General features: G+C 41.7%; 1 protein-coding gene across 1 annotated transcript in view; it reads right to left on the reverse strand.

Moving 5' to 3' along the window:
* Positions 1-18,157, reverse strand: part of spidr (scaffold protein involved in DNA repair) — a 47,546-nt gene that overhangs the window by 24,429 nt on the left and 4,960 nt on the right. Inside the window, exons 7-10 of the mRNA XM_015956742.3 lie at positions 18,039-18,142; positions 16,579-16,798; positions 7,760-7,919; positions 6,164-6,393 (exon numbers count right to left, since the gene is read on the reverse strand). Of these exons, the coding sequence (XP_015812228.3) occupies positions 6,164-6,393; positions 7,760-7,919; positions 16,579-16,798; positions 18,039-18,142 (714 nt within the window). The remainder of the gene's footprint in view (positions 1-6,163; positions 6,394-7,759; positions 7,920-16,578; positions 16,799-18,038; positions 18,143-18,157) is intronic.

Genomic DNA, 18,157 nt, shown 5'->3' on the forward strand with positions numbered 1-18,157 from the left:
GTGTATGTATACTCAAGGCATGATTGGATCATTTCAGTTAGTGTCCATATAAACAGAGATTTGGGATTTCTGATCAACCAAGATTAGAATCGGTAGGGTAAATTTGACGCATGTAAACGTAGCTAATGTGGTCTGATTGTGTTTTCTAGCTAAATAACACAGCTGCAGTCATCTACAGACATCTGTTTACAAAGAAAAATCAGATTAACATCCTTTTTCCCTCAGTGTGTCCAAACACCTGTTACACACTCCCAATGAACCCCGGTTCATTCTTTTCGGGGAAAAAAGAATCCTAAAATAAAAAAAGAAAGAAATCACTAAAACTAAGCTTGTCCAGTATTCCATGTGTGCCCGGATTAAAAGATTTTCCCCAAAGCATGAAGGGGATAATAAAGTCTTCCAATAATTATTTTTGCCCAGTCATAACAATGTAAATCAATATGCAACATTTCCCAAAATATGAATTTCGCCTCTGGGATTTTCTTAGCTGGAAATAAACATACACCACCACTTGCAGCGCGGCATGTTAAAACTCGAAACTGGAGCGTGACATCTGATAGGACACCTGAGAGCCAGAAAAGAAAGGAGTGATGAGACTTGTCGAGTACCAGCTCGACATAAACAACCACCCCTACGACTCTCGTTTTCTGAGCTTTATATTGCCCCTCTCCCTCAAGTGGTGACCCTTCACTCTCAAAAAACCCCTCCGCCACTGGCTGCTCCTGCTCACTGGCCATTTTCAGGAATTTGTTATTGTGAGTGATCGCAGAATTCTCGGCAACTCAGGTTTTCTTCCAGGAAGTACGACACTGGGCCTGAGCAAACACACACACACACACTTGAACAGGGAGTGTATGTCAGTCAGCGCACATGCACATTACTTGGCAACACACTAAGTAAATGACCCACACATGAAGAATACAGCAGAGAGACCTCATTGGTGCGTGGGCACACAGGCAGGATTCCTTCCTGTGTTTTGCCCACCAATCAGTAAAGGCAGAGTGATAAACATGGTTGTAACAGGATCCCTGCAGCACATTGTGTTCCTTCTCAACCAAAGGAGAGAGGGAAAAAACACAACAAGCCTCTCCTAACTCCTGCAAACAGTTAATCTTCTTGTTTTCTTTTTTCCAAATTTACGGGAATCTTCTATCGGAGTCGTCTCCCCTGAGTGTTGTCGCTACAAAACAAAGGATGAAAAAAAGAAATCAAAAAGAAAGGAGCAAGCTGACCAGAGGAAGAGAGAGAGTCAGAGTGTACAAAGTGTCCTGCTCTTTATACAGAACCGGGCCAAGTGGGCTGCGGAGTAAACTACCATGCAGAGCAGGCACACATCCTGAAAAAGTCTTCCAAGCAACACAATGTAACGAATAGTATTGACGTGCAGCGATTTCACCCAGAACAACACAAATCATAGGACTCATACAGGTGTTACAGCTTCTGCTGCCCTGTGTGGATTTTTTTTAAAAAGTGCTTGTAAACAAAGTAGGCCAAAAAATGGGCAAAGCTAAAATAAATGCATTCTCTGAACATTGTTCCAGTTGTTCATAAAAAGCAGAAAGAGTTAAGAGAGAATTAGAACTGGATATCACCTCCAAACCTCAACCCCACCTTCTTCCATTCACTACAAACAGAACCTGCTAAATCTGGCTGAGTTTTAGAGAAAGAGAGGGAAGGGCAGGAGTGTTTCCGGTCAAAGGGTGGGTGGTGTTTGTTTACCAGCCACACAGGCAGCATGGCAGGAGAGTCACGTTACAACTGCTGCTTGTTTAGTCACTCACTTTGTCAGCTGACCGAGTTCTCCTCCCTTCGCCACAGAGCGCCCCTCGGGGCCCCTCCACTTTTAGAGAAACCAATACTTTTATTACTCAGCAAAGAACAAAAACAACAAGCTGGGGAGGGCCGAGGCAACTGAAGGTCATACTTGATGGGTTTGCTCTAAACGGAGCATTCACTGATTCATTAACTACAACAAGACCACTCACATAAAGCCTCCAAGCCACTTCTGTATAACAGGAAACTTTACTTATATCCTTAACTTCATCAAACATTCAAGAGGCTTAAAATAATTCATTTAGGATAATAAGAAATCTAAAAAGACTCATCAATTGAACTGGTCCATAATTCAGAGTTTCAGAATCTACAGCTCAGTTTTTGTCATTGCAGCTGGAAAATTTACAGTTCAGAATATCATAATGACATTGTTTGCAGCGGCAGCACACACCAGTAAGCTGGTCAACAAAACACTGAATGCCTTATTAAGCAATAGAAGTAATGTAACAATATATTTGGGTTGGGTAGGTAAAAAAATATTACTACGTAAAACAAGATCAAGAAAAGTCACGTTTTCTATAGGAAAATAAACAAATCAACTTAAAAGATTTTGCACCGTGTTTTATGTTTACATTCAACGATTACATCATTTAACGTTAAGAATACATATGGCGTTTACTGCTGTACTGTTTTAGTCTGATAAGGGAAACAATGTGACCCACTGAGCAAAAAAATGTAACTTGTTATAATCTTTAAATTGGTGAGTTGATCTATAGTTGCATAGAAACTGGGAATTTTGAATTTCTCACCTCAATAAATCGGTTTACCACTGAAAATAATAAAAGAGCCATTTTACTTGACAATGAACATATTTAATCACCTATGAAATGTATAATCCTGGTAAGAACCTCATCCAATTCAGTGCTGGTCCCCATTCTAAATGATTGGATCTGAACATCTCTCACTTTGTTGCAGATAACATCCTCTGTGTGCAAAATGCGAGTTCTCGGCTGAGCAGCCAAAAAGTACGCTAGCGTAGCTGTCACGCAATGTCTGGTTCTGTCTGGAAATCTCATTTAAGGTGACGATGTGTATTTTCCCTGGCAATACGGGGCAGTACATATCTAAATCATTATAAGTAGGTGGCATTTGTGTTCGAGTAAGATCTTACCAAAGGATGGCCAGTAGGGTTAAAAATCCCGGGAGTGCAATTTTCAAATGAGCAAAATGACAAGCACACCAGACTCCCTTTCATCACTGGTAACAAGTGAAAGAGGAAATGTGTAAAACAACGTTTATGAATGGCAAAAGTTCTGTAACCGCTTGTTACAAATCAGTAATGCATTTTGTCCTCACGTAGAAGGAAACAGCGCATCTAATATGGCGTCGTCCAGAAACTTAAGACCCACGCCAAGGTATTTTAGACCAGATTTTTATGGTTATATTTTATGAAGCTGCTTATATTTTTCAACAACTGGGCATCATTTAATTCATTTTCAACAGCATTCATATGGATATTTCCGGAGAAGAATGATTAAAACTACACAATATAAAGTGACAATGTGCAGTTTTTATCGTTAATCTCTGGAAATATCCCATCAAAATGTTATTGAAAATGAATTAAATGAGGACCAGTTAGTGAAAAATATTGGCGGCTCCGTGACATAATTATAAAATTCTGGTATAAAATACATGGAAGCGGGTCTAAGTTTCAGGGCGACGCCATATAAAATGCCATGTTTCCTTCTACAGGAGCCCTTGTGTACAAAACACATTTACTGATTTGTAGAAAATGGTTACAAAACTTTCACCATTAATAAACTTGTTTTACACATTTACCTCTTCACTCATTGCAAGTGATTAAAAAGAAGTCTGATGTGCTTGTCATTTTGCTGAAGTTTGCACTTTTTGACCCTAATGGGCATCCATTGATATGGTCTTACTCCAACATAAAAAAACAGTTTGCTTGCAACCATTTAGGTATCTACTGCCCCCTATCGCCAGGAAATATACACACTGTCACTTTAAGGAGTCGTTTTACATGTTTTATTTAGAGCCTGGTCCTGTTCTTGCTGAGAAACGTTTAGGTTATTCTCTGGGAACGCAGCTAAGTTTCAACGGTCGTAGCACAAGAATGAGTGTTGCATCAAGCAGGCAGAAAGGACGAAGTTCCCTTTGTGTTCTGCAAATTTTCTTGGAGGTGATGTTTCCTCAGATCGTCGGTAGCGCTGAGCTCTTGTGAAATTGAACTGAAGATTAAACCGAGAGAGCTAACGACTGCCTCGTTTTTCACCATAAAAATGCCACATGCTTTATATTCTAGCACTAAATTAGAGAAGTTAGCACGTAACGAGTGGGAGGAGGTTCCGTTTGGAGTTGGTTCTGGAAATTTTGATATTAGCACCTCAGCAGATCTGTGTCTCTGCTTGTATGTGTTTGCGTCGCAAGCAGGTGTTATACCATTTTCTGTGACCATCAGATTCTGTGACTGTAGGGGGGAACCTGAAGAAAGGCACCTTTGCATTTTATTTTTCCAAAATATAGCTTGAACGGCTTTTACCAAGAGTGAATACTACACCTTTAAACAATGAGAGGAGTAAGCCGGGCGTACACTGTGCGACTTTTTCACTTTTCTGAGCCGATTTTCCACTCGTGCGAGAATCCACAAGATCGGGGCGAATTTTGCGCTGAGCGTCGTGTAGTGTACAGGGGGTTACGAGAGGCGATTAACACCACGTGACCAGCTACCGATCAGCAGTCGTGAGCTGCACGGACTTCTGGCGTGTTTGATATTTTGCTTGTCCCTCGTGAGGGTATCGCACTGTTGAAGCGGCGCTGCGAGCATCTGCGACCCAAAAAGTATCAGAACCGCTCACGGCGCATGCGCAATCATGCATCAACACCAGTCACCCACTATTTCCCTAATAACACACGTTGCTTGTTTTTATTTCTACACGTTTTTTTACTCACAAAGATTGTCAAGAAAGCGTGTTTGTCGTGTTCGTGTCAAATTAAACTGACCACAAAACACACATTTACTTTCTTTATTTCGTTTTCCTCATCCAACCCCCATAAATCCCTGTGTGTCCTCCTGCAGCACTCCTGAAGGACAACAGGCAAAACAAGACAAAAAAGTCTGTCGTGTTGAGTAAAAACAGCTATTTTTAGCATATTTTTAGGTCCGACGTGTTGCTACCAGACGTACAGTGTGAGCAGTCAGGTCGCATCCGAGAACTGGGTCGTGCAGTGTGAGCACATGACTCGTGAGATCTGCCCTGCGAGGAAGTCGTACAGTTTGAGCTGAAGCTGAGTGCTACGAGTGAAAAAGTCGCACAGTGTACGCCCGGATAAGCAGACAGCTGGGTGGACTCCGATGATGCCACTGGTGATTTGTTAGCCAAATTCACACCACAGGAACGTCTTTTCTTAGAAAGTAAAAGAATAAAACGTTTTCAGATGAGTCGAAAATAACTAAGCTATCACTTTCTAAAACTATTGATTTTTATTCCAGTCCTCACCTACAGTTACAGTCTGTGCTTGAAGTGACCCAGTAAGACGATGGACTCAGGGTAGTGTAGGGACCGTCCTCTCCAGGGTTTCTGGATTCAGTTATTGGACAGTAATAAAAACAACCAAATGAAAGCAAATTCTTCCTAATCCAAGGGTTCCCTTTAAGAAGAATTTACAAAAAATGTCTTATTAGCGTTTTATTTAATGTTTAGGATGGTTCCTGGGTTACTGGCGTGATAAAAATGGTCAAATTCTCTACTTTTAAGGAAATAAGCTTCAGCTTTTTCTTTCTTATCCCATCACTTATACTTTTTCAAAACAGTGACATTCCATAATTCCCTGCATTACCGACTCCAGTAACACACTGGTCAAACTTTATAACATTTTTACTACGCCCCTGCAAGATTTTCGTTACTTCATTATCTTTTCTGTCAAGGTGAAGAAAAACTCGGGTTAAAACTTTTTAAGTTAAGAGTTTCTTACCAGTTCAACGCTGGCTTAATGGTGCAAAGGATTTAAAAAAAGTTCATGCTGCCTTTCCTGAGAATTGGCCAGAATCACTAACAGAGAGACTGGATTCAATTAAAAATGTTTGTGTCCTTTGTCAAACAATGCCATATGGCTGGAAAAAGCATGAGCACTCTGTGGGGCCTGCTGCTCCACGAACAATAGAACAACCACTGAGACACATCATGTCACAAAGGAGAAGCACATGAGGCTTGAAACTAAAGAAAACAGCATGAGAGTCTAAAAAAATAGTGATAAATATGGTTGCAAGTGATGAACAACAGACAAAACATGATTTCTTTTTTTCTTTTGGTGTCAAGTTATAAATGAAATCCTTCACTGGGCCATTAGTTACGAGCCAGTCCAACAGTACCTGGTTGTGCTTCTCTCTTCAGGAGGAGGAGCCGTGGAGGAGCGAGTTCTGTGTTTGAGGATGGACACAGGAGAGGAGTCAGCTAAAGGGACGGAGTAAACTCTCTGGACAACCACATCCACATCCTGGTCCACGGAGCCGGCCTGTCCAAGTCCTTCAATGGCCTCCAGCAGAGAGACGCAGTGTCTCGCCAAAGCTCCTGAACCCCCAACAACGCACGAAGCCGCAACCTGCAGGGGGTTAGAACCAGAAACCGCCTCTCAGAAAAGAGCATATCCATCAATGAAAAAAAAAGTCTATGTACTTGTGGTTTATAAAAGCACAAGTAGACCTGCTGATATTGTTGAATGTGTGAAACAGGCTATGTGCTAATGCATAAAAACACACAGTAGCTGAGAACATAATCAGTAAGTCATAATCAAGCTGCAACAAACATATCATCACACAATATTGATGTTTTATTGAAGCTGCAATAGCAAATCCTCAAAAACAAGTTAGCTTTTAAACACAAACACTGTAACGAACTCTCACCTCCCGTCGGCCATCATCCCTGGGCCACGTCCGCCTGAAACCGGAACCCACATTGCCAGAGTAAACGAGCGAGCACTAAACAACTGTTGCCATTTTCTAGGTTTTTTTGTTGTCCGCGACTCCAAATGAGGATTTTCTTTATGGGACTCTGGTGGTTTGTCCTAAATATTATTGAGCAGAGAAACTCTCACACCAGTGGTGTTCTGTTGCTAAATACATGAGCATGTAATGAGTGGAGGACCCAAGTTAATGCAGAAGTGAGATGGTTCGGTCAGACAGACAACCAAATGGTCCAATCACTGGTTTCGGTCCGAGCCGTGTTACTGGCAGAGGTTTCTAGACCAATGCAAGAGACTTTTTTTTAATCTCAACATTATATTTATATCTATAGAACATTAAGAGGCATGAAAACAATGTTTTAAGCTAGCTTGTTCTGCAGGTTTGCCAGTGTAGCTTCAAACCTTTCATTTTTTTCTTTTGTCCTTCATCACAAATCTGGGTTGTTTTTTTTCCAACAGCCACCAGGAAATTTTGTTCAATTGCTGTAAGATTTAAGTAAGCAAATGAGTGACCCATCAGCTAAGATGCTGCTTGAATGAACATAAAAAAGACCAAACATGACTAGTTCTTCTCTTCCATACCAAAATGCTAGCTTTTGTTGTTAGCTGATGATTATCAACTGACTGTGAAGAACCCTGGGGCAAAAAAAAAAAAAAATGAAATCAGCTAAATGGCAACTTTGATTAACTAAAATATGAACCCATAAACAAGTCTGACACGAGTCCTAAAGTTTCTTTTTCACTCTCTAGGGTTAACCTGAGCAGAACTCGGTGGCTTGCAGCCAAACCGCTGCTCACACAGAGCTGTCATTACGTGCTCATCTGCTGATCTTATGGACTGATTACATTTTTCTCTCAGCGACTGTGAGGGAGGTTTTTCAGCAGCACAATTAAGTTTCCCGAAAGTCTAAAATAATCCAACAAGATCCTGCTCAGAATACATCATCACCTGAACTGAAAATTCAAACCCAAAATATATTTTTGAAATAAAGGGAAACATACGCACCTGCTTGGTTCCACATTCATCCAGAGGTCTGAACATCTGACCCAAATGATATGGCATGCGTCTTTCTGCAGAGAGCCCGGTTCTTGATGAGAAGACCTTCTGGCTGAAGTGTGTGTTCAGGATGACAGAACAGCTAAAGCCCTCTATAGACAGATTTTGCCTGTAAAGAGATTAAATCCATCAATTTTGAACTCAAGTGCTGTTGTCACAGCAACGCGAGGCAATAACCGTGTGTTGTTTTTGATGAAAGATTAGAACATTTTGAGTTAATGAAGTGAAATAGCAAGAAAATCAAATGTCTAGACGAGTGGTTCCCAAAGTTGGGGTCAGGGCCTCACCTTGGGTTACCAAGGGGGTCTTGATACGACGTCCAGAAATTAAAACAAAACTCAAAAACAATTTTTGAAGCCATATTTTGAGCATAATTGCTACAATAACTGAACTTAACAGTCATAAATGGAAATGAGTAAACATGAGCTGAAGGGTTTTCTTAGAGCCCTGAATTTATTTAGATTTTTAAGCTTATTTGTATTGTCAAATCAGAGACAGGGTTGCATGTTTTAAAAACTGATATTTTGTGGATCTGAAGCTAAAACAAATCAGTGGTTGCCAACCTGGGGGCTGCGATCCCCCAAGTGGGTCCCTACAAACTTGTCTGTGCTGGTGTTTTGTCTGTGAAGAGGTTGTGAGGTTACAAGATTATAAGTACGGATGTCCCGATCAGGTTTTTCCTCGAGTCCGAGTCATTTGATTGAGAATCTGCCGATACCGAGTCCCGATCCGATACTTTCGATACATTAAAAAAAAAGAAAAGAAAAAAGGAAGAAACAGTTCCAGAATGTTCCTTATTTTTTTATTTAATTACCTTTTTATTTTAATTTTTAACAACAGATCACTTCTGTGAGGTAGCTTGAACAATCAAGTAATAAATAACATAAATTCTTCACTTTTGGACTTTATTGCAAATATAAAAAGTCTAATATAAAAACAGATAGCACTTCAACTTCAAATACCTGGCAGGGGTCTATTTTGCCTTGGGCCCAAAATCCTTAGATACGTCCCTGGGCATGGGACGGAGTTTTGAAGATGATCTGAATTGTACCAACAATATAAATACTACATGCTGATAAATTATTGCTTTATACAGGTACAAACGTGTGGCGGGATAAATCTCCCTACATTTAATATTTTTAAGAACTTTGTTTTGTTTTCTTGGTTTTTATTTTCCTGTCTTCCTGTCCCGTCTGTCTCTGAACTTTCTGCATCTCCCAGTCCTCCAGAAAAACTCCTGCCTGCTTCCATCATTTTCCACCTCACAAGTAACTTAGAGAGCGCTGCAGAGGGGGCAGCGCGAGCGCGTCCACACATCATGCTCAAATACAGACAGAACTTACCGGAGAGAAAATGAACGGACACAAATGACTATGTGTCAATTGTATATTTTTGGTGATGCCACTTAGAAACTTAGAAAATGTTACTGTGGCCGTGTGCAGAACGCAGCTGGAGTTCATGAATAATCGGCGGTCTGCCTGCTGCTCTGCTCAAAAGAATCCCCGCTACGCTGAGCCCATATAAATAATATAATGTAGGTAGAAACTGGATCTGTCCTTCTGGGTGTGTAAGTTAAGGGCATCGGGGGAGCCTGACAACCATTAAGGAGAACCAAGTTGCTCTCCTGTAATTTGAACCCAGTATCCGAGTCCGGATCGGGAAATAAAGCCCGAGTCCCGATCAGTCTGAAACCACGTGATCGGGGCAGATTTTCGATCATGTGATCGGATCGGGACATCCCTAATTATAATTGAAAAAGTTACATTAATAAAACCCCAAAACACACCCACAAGTATAATTAAAGCTCTCAATAAGAGTTATAACTCTGGATGTCTGTATAAAGTTTGTAAATAGCCACTTTTAATGTATATATGAAGTTAGGAGTAGTTGTTGGGGACTCTGGTTTATCCTGGACACAAGCAAGGGGTCCTCAAGGGATAAAGCATGGGAAACATTGGTCTAGAAAACCTTGCAAACAAAAACAAACAAACTCAGAAATCAAGGTTGCTGTGTCAATGCAGAGAGGGCTTAAGACAGCCACCTCCACAAGTGTGTGCCTACGTGCATAAGTTCAAATACGTTAACCCCTTGAAGGCAAGCCATAAAATCCACTGATACTCTTTTAAGGAGGCGAAACCCTTAATTTCCACGTAACAACATAAAAGGAAACATTTCATTGCATTCATAGGAAAATGACTGTCGCATTAAAAAGTCTGTTGAACTCTTGTGCACATTCTTAGTTTTACCAGGGTAAAATGTGAACAGAAGCGAGACCTCTCCTCAATCCAGCCCACAGAGGTAAATATCACACACCGGAGTGGTCGGAGAATAAAAGAAGCTGAACAACGACCAGACCATTTTTTACAGCACATGTTTTGTGCCAAGTTTGAGTTACAGCTTAATTTCTCCCACATGTAACATGGATAATAACGTGTTGATGGCTTACCACTGACTCAGAGCCAAGTACGCACTCTGTGACTGAAACTCCAGTACATGTCACAGCGTGTCTCAGGCTCATGCTGATTGTAAAGGCCGAGAAATTAGACACGCAGATAAATGGGAAAAATGAATCAACACGACGTGGGAACCCCCCCGCCCTGAATGCCCTGAAGCAAGATTATTAACACCAACAATATTATGTGTTTACCAAAGTGAATCTCAACCATGCTGGTGCAAACACCTGGAAGTCTCATCTGCTGATTGACGTTTGTCAAAAGGCCCTATTGTTTCTAAAGGTTTAATTTAAAAAAGAAAACAAAACAAAAAAAAAGTTCAAACTTTATTCATATTTTATTCCTATTAAATATTTAAATAAATAGACTATCATTTGGGTAGCAATACATATTACATTCTGGTACTTACAGGAGGCTACTAGGATGTAGTATAGTACTCATGGGGATACAAACTAGTGGTGAGTTCATGGTACTTATAGGAGAATGTATGGAATAAGAACAGGATACCTATGGAAGGGGTAAATACAAAGTACATTATAGTTAAAGAGCCAATGTTTAGTTTTTACCATTAATCTCTCGAAACATCGAAATGTTGTTGAAAATGAATTAAATGATGCCCAGTTGTAGAAAATTATTGTCAGCTTTCTAACATATATCTATAAAAATCCAGTCTAAAATACATGGGAGTGGGTCCAAGTCTCTGGGCGACGCCTTATTAGAGGCAATGTTTCCTTCTACGTGAGCCCTTGAGGACAAAACACATTTACTGATGTGTAACAAGCAGTTACAAAACTTTCACCATTCTTAAACGTTGCCGTCTTCGCTCGTTGCCAGTGATGAAAGGCAGTCTGATGTGCTCGTCATTTTGCTGGAGGTTGAACGATCTGATAAAGTACACCCAGGAACTTTTGACCCTAATTGCCATCTGTTGGTAATGCCTTACTCGAACACAAAAATACTGCATGCTTGCAATGATTTAGGTATGTGCTGCCCCCTATCGCCAGGGAAAATACAGTCACTTTAAGTACATGGTATTTACGGAGGTAGGTAAAAAATACATACAAGGTAAGAAGAGGGTAACTACAGAGGTAACTATGGAATTACAGGGTAGTATAAGGGGAACAAGCAGGGTACATAATGGATAAATAAGGGTATTTACAGAGGGTATATATACTATGTATTTACAGGGGTAAATACAGGGTACTTATAGGGGTCAGTAAATGACTTTGAGACTCCTGTCAGTACCCTGTACATATGTACATGTGATGTACCATTACCAATATTTGTAGGGTAAAAAGGCATCTAAAAGCATCCCTAAGCAAAGCCTGTTTGTTATTTAACAGCTGGTCTTTGACAATGTGAGTTTTACAAAGCAACACTGATTTTATACATGATAAAATATTACTCTTTATGGAGATCCACAGGATGTAATGCAGGTAAAACCCACTACTAATGAATCAACTTTTACTTAGTGTTGCCCATATTAAATTAGAAATACTCAATATAAAAATTCCTATCTTTTTGATAATTGTTTATTGTCATTTCACTTTTTTTTAAACTGTAACACAAGTGATTCCCCAACTGGCAATTTTACGATTAACTACACATCAGTATTTGAACGCTCAGCATCTAATAGCACAACACTTCTGTTTTGTTAGAGGGACTTTACGGACTTTTGAATTTTTATGCTCGCGATTGCCCCCTCAGGCCAAAAGCTAACGGCAGCTTCAATAGTAGGCTCGTGCACGAGACGCGCATGCTGTACGTGCACACTCCTTAACGAAAATAACAGCTGAGACAGTCCCTTGTGTGTGTGTGTGTGGCCCGGAGGACAGAGGGACAGGAGAACATGCAGCTAATTAATTAAATAATTTGGTTCTGTACCTTTCTCTTCAGCACAGCCGACAAAGGTTTATGATGGGTCAGTCCTCCTGCATGCTCAGACCATTCCCTTCCCTTGCTTTAAAAATTGTTCCAAAATGAAAGTTGAACCCACATCTTTTTCATCTGTGAATTCAATGCCGTTCGGCGAGTCTCAAATAAAAATTTGGGCATCTTACTGTAAAAAAAAAAATACCATTAATGTGAAAAAGAAACTCTACATGAACTATGTTCACATCCAGAATCGAACCTGGCTCTTCTGCATGGGAGTCAGAAAACTTACAAGGTGAGCTACACACCAGTAACATTCATAGCATCTGAAACTTTTATATCCTTGATGACAGCTGAAACAACGTCAAACCAAAGAACGGTTCGGAGCGAAAATGGCTATTTTGTTGCTAATTTGCAGGAAATATCTAGAAGAAAGTTCTACAGAAAGTAGCTAAGGGTCCTCAGATATGTAGCTAGCTTTGTCACTAGGCGTTAGGAACAGCGACAAAGTGGCACAGTCTCTCTCTCTGCTGCTAACGCTACTGATAGCAAATGCTACGGGCTATGCCTGAGCGTGAACGCGCATGAAGCAGCCTGCTCGACCCGAGCAGCTCTCTTTTTCTGTGATTTTACAGAAAAACAGGCAATCACAGTAAAAATGCCAGGGCTCATTCTACAGGACCAGGGCATTGCAGGAGAATGTATGAAGAAAACATTATTTCTATACATGTTTTGGCTGTCAAACTTCCATAATGCCCCTTTAATAATAAACACATCAAATTGTAAAATTATCCTCCATTTTCAATTAAATATTGAATTATTGTGCTCTAAGATGGAACGAGTAAATATTCAACCCCCACTTTACTTCCTCTTGGCAATCTTTACACATGCTTCAACCCAAAGCAATCCATTGTGCTATGATGAATCCAGTATGTGAAGTTAATCACAACATCTGCACAGAGATCGCTTATCACAGCAAAATCTTGGCTGAGCAGAATGTGCTGTTGTTAAAACCAGTTCAATCCAACCAGCAGGAAGCGTGACCCGGTTGTCAACAGGTGAGTGGGCAGCCGTCATCATCAGACAGGTAACTAACTGGGTTAAGGAGTGGCCGGGGCCGCTGGCGTCACAGTTTGTGAGTGAATAATCGTTGCAGGTATTTCCGCTCGGGGCTCGGCCCACTCAAAACAAGGCGTGGGAGGTGGGAGGAGCCAACCTACCGGCAGAAATTATGTAGGAGGTTGAACCCCCACCCACACGCCCCGTGTGTCACAGGAAACTGGTCAGAGGAATTTTACCAGACACATTGGTCTAAACAGGTTTTTTCCGCCTAAAAGTTGGACAAAATAACACGTTCTTGTTTTATTTTTATTATAAAATAGATTCAAAAAAACTAAATCAATAATATGCACAAATTTGCAAAAAATTAATTAGAGGAACTAGCTGTTTTTTAAGAGGGTTAAGCTCCTTAAAAAATGAAACATATGGGCCACAGAGAGGTGCTAAAGCCAGAGATACTCTCAGTCCAGCATGTGTTTTCAATCTCAGCCTTTTGGCGCTCTCTCTCTCTCTTTCTCTACTCCCAAATGCTCCAGAAAATAATCCTTCTGTGTTTTTCCCCCTGTTTTCTGGAAATGACCTAACTACTGCCAGGAAGAGGAATGTGAAGAATTCCCTGGAGCTGTTCGTGACGTCAGAGCTTTAAGGAGGCCCCTGTGCATCCGCCAGCCTGGATATTCCAGAGCGGACTCAACCCAAACTCCCAACAGCTGGAGTCAAGTGCTGCCTTGCTCCAACTCCACAACAGACACAACCCACCCCCCACCCCATTGGAAGGAGAGCTTCTTATTTCTGGACTTTTAGTGAGCTCTGCTGTGAGCTCAGAATAATAAGTTGCACCAATAATGCAGAATAAAGAATTTAAAATAACATTTTTAATAAAAATAAGCGCCCAGTCTTGTCTTTTGCCTCCTCAGCATTCTTTTCAGAGCTGACTCTCTCTCTCTCTCTAGTCTGTAGTTTTTCAGTCCTTCATTCTGTGTGTGCGCGGGCATGTGTGTGTGTGTGTGTGTGTGTGTGTGTGTGTGTGTGTGTGTGTGTGTGTGTGTGTAGTTTTGACCGCCTGCCAAGACACAATTTCCAAAGAAACAAGCAAAAACACCAACTTAACTCAGAAAACGTGTGACCCTCTTCGTTTCTGCTATTTTAGAAACAGACCGTATGTTCCAAATCAAATATCTAAATATCGCAACACATAACACAATCCATTTGTCATTCTCGACCGGAAAAGGGTGGCTTGCCACCTCCGGGTCGGGGGAGAGGTCCTACCTCAAGTGGAGGAGTTTAAGTATCTCGGGGTCTTGTTCGCGAGTGAGGGTAGGAGGGATCAGGAGATCGACAGGCGGATTGGTTCGGCGTCTGCAGTGATGCGGACGATGAGCCGATCTGTCGTGGGGAAGAGGGAGCTGAGCCAGAAAGCCAGGCTCTCGATCTACCGGTCGATCTACGTCCCAATCCTCACCTATGGTCATGAGCTTTGGGTACTGACCGAAAGAACGAGATCGCGGATACAAGCGGCCGAAATGAGTTTCCTCCGTAGGGTGGCCGGGCTCAGCCTTAGAGATAGGGTGAGGAGCTCGGACATTCGGGAGGGACTCGGAGTAGAACCGCTGCTCCTCCGGATCGAAAGGAGCCAGTTGAGGTGGTTTGGGCATCTGGTCAGGATGCCTCCTGGACGCCTCCCCGGGGAGGTGTTTCGGGCATGTCCTGCCGGCAGAAGGCCCCCGGGTCGACCCAGGACACGTTGGAGAGGTTACATCTCCAATCTGGTCCGGGAACGCCTTGGGGTCCTGCCGGAGGAGCTGGTGGACAAGGCCGGGGAGAGGACGGCCTGGAGCTCCCTAGTTGGGATGCTGCCCCCGCGACCCGGACCCGGATAAGCGGAGGAAGACGAAGACGAAGACCATCTTAGCCAGTGGTGATAGCTTTCTGAACAGCCTGGGTTTGGAGAAATGGAGCCCACAACCTACAGAACAGCTACTCTGAGCACAGCCAAGACCAAAAAGGACAGCTGCAGATCTTAAAGCACTCCAGCCTCCTAAGTATATTTATTTTAAAAATTATTCACTTTTTGCAGTTGTGTCTGTGTAAATCTGAGTAGCACCAGCAAACTGTAGCACTTCAGGTGCTTCCTGGTGTCTAGTCTTGCTGGAATTTAATATTACTGCTGAAAAAAAAAACCATGCTATGAAAAACTGACAGCAGCCAACGAGTTTTTAAATAAAAATTAACATAAAGTGGTTTGAAATGTAGGTACCGAATGTGAAAGTCATCTGTTTTGAAGTTGGTACCTTAAGTTAATTTTGAACTCATGAAAATGGTCTGAATACCAAAACTCAAAACCCTAGAATTTCACCCTAATACGCAGGTCGTGTCAGCACTGACGGTGCATGAATTAAGCAGACTGGAGCTGCTTTTGAGAACAGCAGCATTGCAGTTTAGTCGTTGCTGTAATCGGACTAGCCGTTAGCGGTTAGCTCGGTTCTGTGTGAACTATTTCACTGAACAGAGGTTGCTGAGGATGCGATTTGCAGAGGGCAAATCATGCATGTTTTTGCAAATAAACTTCAAAATCACCTAATTAAAATCGACTCTTAGTCTGAAATCATAGCTAATGAAAATAAACAAGCTGAGACTTATCTTACTATATCTCTAAATATGAGAGCATGCAACTGCAAGGAATTTCGTAATATTTTTTCCAGATTCGAATTCCCTGAAGGCATGTATTCCTGCAGCTTTCTGGCTCTTAGACCTCTGCACCTGCCTCTCTAATACCTAACGTTAGGTGATAATACATACACTATTATTTTACACGTAACTGCTTTATTTGTTTATTTATTTTTTTGCTCAAACACTGCTGTGATGCTGTTGGGTAGCAGTCCCATCATCAGCCCACAAACAAAGCTGCAGAAATCTCATTGTTAATCTGAATGTAAGCAGCTCCATCTTGGTGTTTGTGGTTTGCAGTTTAGTTTCAATTCTGTTTATTTACTGGTGCGTTAACCTAATTTTACATTTCACCGATGACAAATTCATCACCTTTGTTTCATCAGTGATGTTTGTTGCATCCGTTTTCCAGTCCTAAACACTTTTCCCCCCTCCACAAGCAAACCCGCAGGACGCTTTAAATGAGGAAAACACACTTAAATGTGTGTATAGCAGAGTCTTGCCTCGAATCATTAGTGATTCAGGTGAAAGCTTTCAGAGCAAAGCCCATGGCTGGTTGCAACTCTTCATGGTAAACCCAAAAAGCTGAAAACCAAAACAAACCCTTTTGCCTTTTTCTTCAAAATCTGCGTACAATTTTAACCCTGGAAGCCAAAAATTAAGCAAACATCTAAGTGAACAGGAAGTGAAAGTGTGATGCTGGATGCATCCTCTCACCACGGCGGGTGAATGTGGATGATATCTCTGGGTGCAGGGCTCAGCTGAGCTGCGGTCTCCCTGTTGAATAACACCAACGTGTGCGTTTTTTCTTCCGAGACAGATTTCTGGCTCTGGTGGTCGTCTCTGGGGGGATGGAGTTGCTCACAGAGAGCCAGTTGCATGCTGCACTCCTCGTGGATGCGCAGCACCTCCAGAACCAGCACGCCGGGCCTGTCCACTGGAGAGCAGAGCAACAAAAACACAGATGTTAGCATGTGTGAGTACAGAGTGTACCGCTTGCTCTCTATGGGAGTCGTTACGGGTTATGAGAGTAATTCACTTTTAGAACCAGAACAATTTGCACTGTGTAACTGTGACTTTATTTTTACTGGCTGACTTGGGTATGACAGTGCAAATATCTGGAATTTTACCACAGCGCTGACTGTGCTTTTCGCATGAAATCCACAGAGATAATGAAGGGGAGTGAAATTTGACGATGCCCTGCAGGAATACTTCAAATGTGAGAAAGAAGGAAAACTCTGCTGCATGTGTGTAAAACTGGGTTTTAAAAAGTTGAGTTAACGTATTACATTGAAGATGTTTAATATAATAAAGAGTGAATCACATCAAGGCTGTTGCTGAAGAGGCATTAAAATGTACAAAAACATGAAGGTTCTGTTATTTATTTATTTTGTGATTTTAGTCTCTAAACTGCAAAACTCCTGAACCACGCCCTCCGTGTGAGCACGTGCTCTTGTGAGAAGGCTTACATCACCTGATATTTTTAAAACAAAGATGTTTCCTAAAACAACACAATCTAGTCGGGCAACATTGCTGCTAGTTCTGACCACATGGAAGGCACCATGCGCCAGATTTAAGAAAAAGAAAAGGAATGAATATTTTCTGAAAAGTTTTTTTCTTTTACATACTTGGATGCTACACACACAACTTCAACTGTGTGGAAGTGAACAGATCAAATCAAATGTTGATAAGACTTTGAAAATGCGGTCAACTAAGAATAAACCTCTGCATTCTTCGTGTAAGGCTAATCAAACCATCAACTGCCCACAAACTCTAGTCAAAGCTGTTGTTTTTCCACATCAACTGTCACCTTTAGGTGATCTTATGTCCTACACTTAAAGAACCAGCGAGCACAAGTGGTTTACTACACCACGGAAAGGAAAAAGGAAGAAAAAAAATGAACTAGGCAAGCAGTTTCCTGTCACCTACATAGTGAGTTCACAGTTCAGAGCCACAATGATCAAACTACAGCCATCGTTTCCTGAGAGTGGCCCCTCCGTACCATCACACGTGTGCAAAACAGGGGGAACGAAAAAAATAGATAAAAATAAATGCCAAGAGGTGGGCTTCATCCCACTCACAAATCAAAGTTCACTGCTAAACCTAAAAACGGATTCATTCGATCAAAACCATGACTTCATCTGCTACAGGCAGCAGGCTGGTGTGAGGAGGTTCACCTGTTGTGGTTGCCGAGGTGTCAGAGATGGACTTGTGCCTCCAGAAACTGATAGCTGACCTCTGCCTGCACTGAAGTCGGCTCAGCCTCTCTGCCAGACCTCCACTGTGACACACACGC

The sequence above is a fragment of the Nothobranchius furzeri genome, chromosome 11 (genome assembly GCF_043380555.1).
Source record: "Nothobranchius furzeri strain GRZ-AD chromosome 11, NfurGRZ-RIMD1, whole genome shotgun sequence".
NCBI lineage: Eukaryota > Metazoa > Chordata > Actinopteri > Cyprinodontiformes > Nothobranchiidae > Nothobranchius > Nothobranchius furzeri.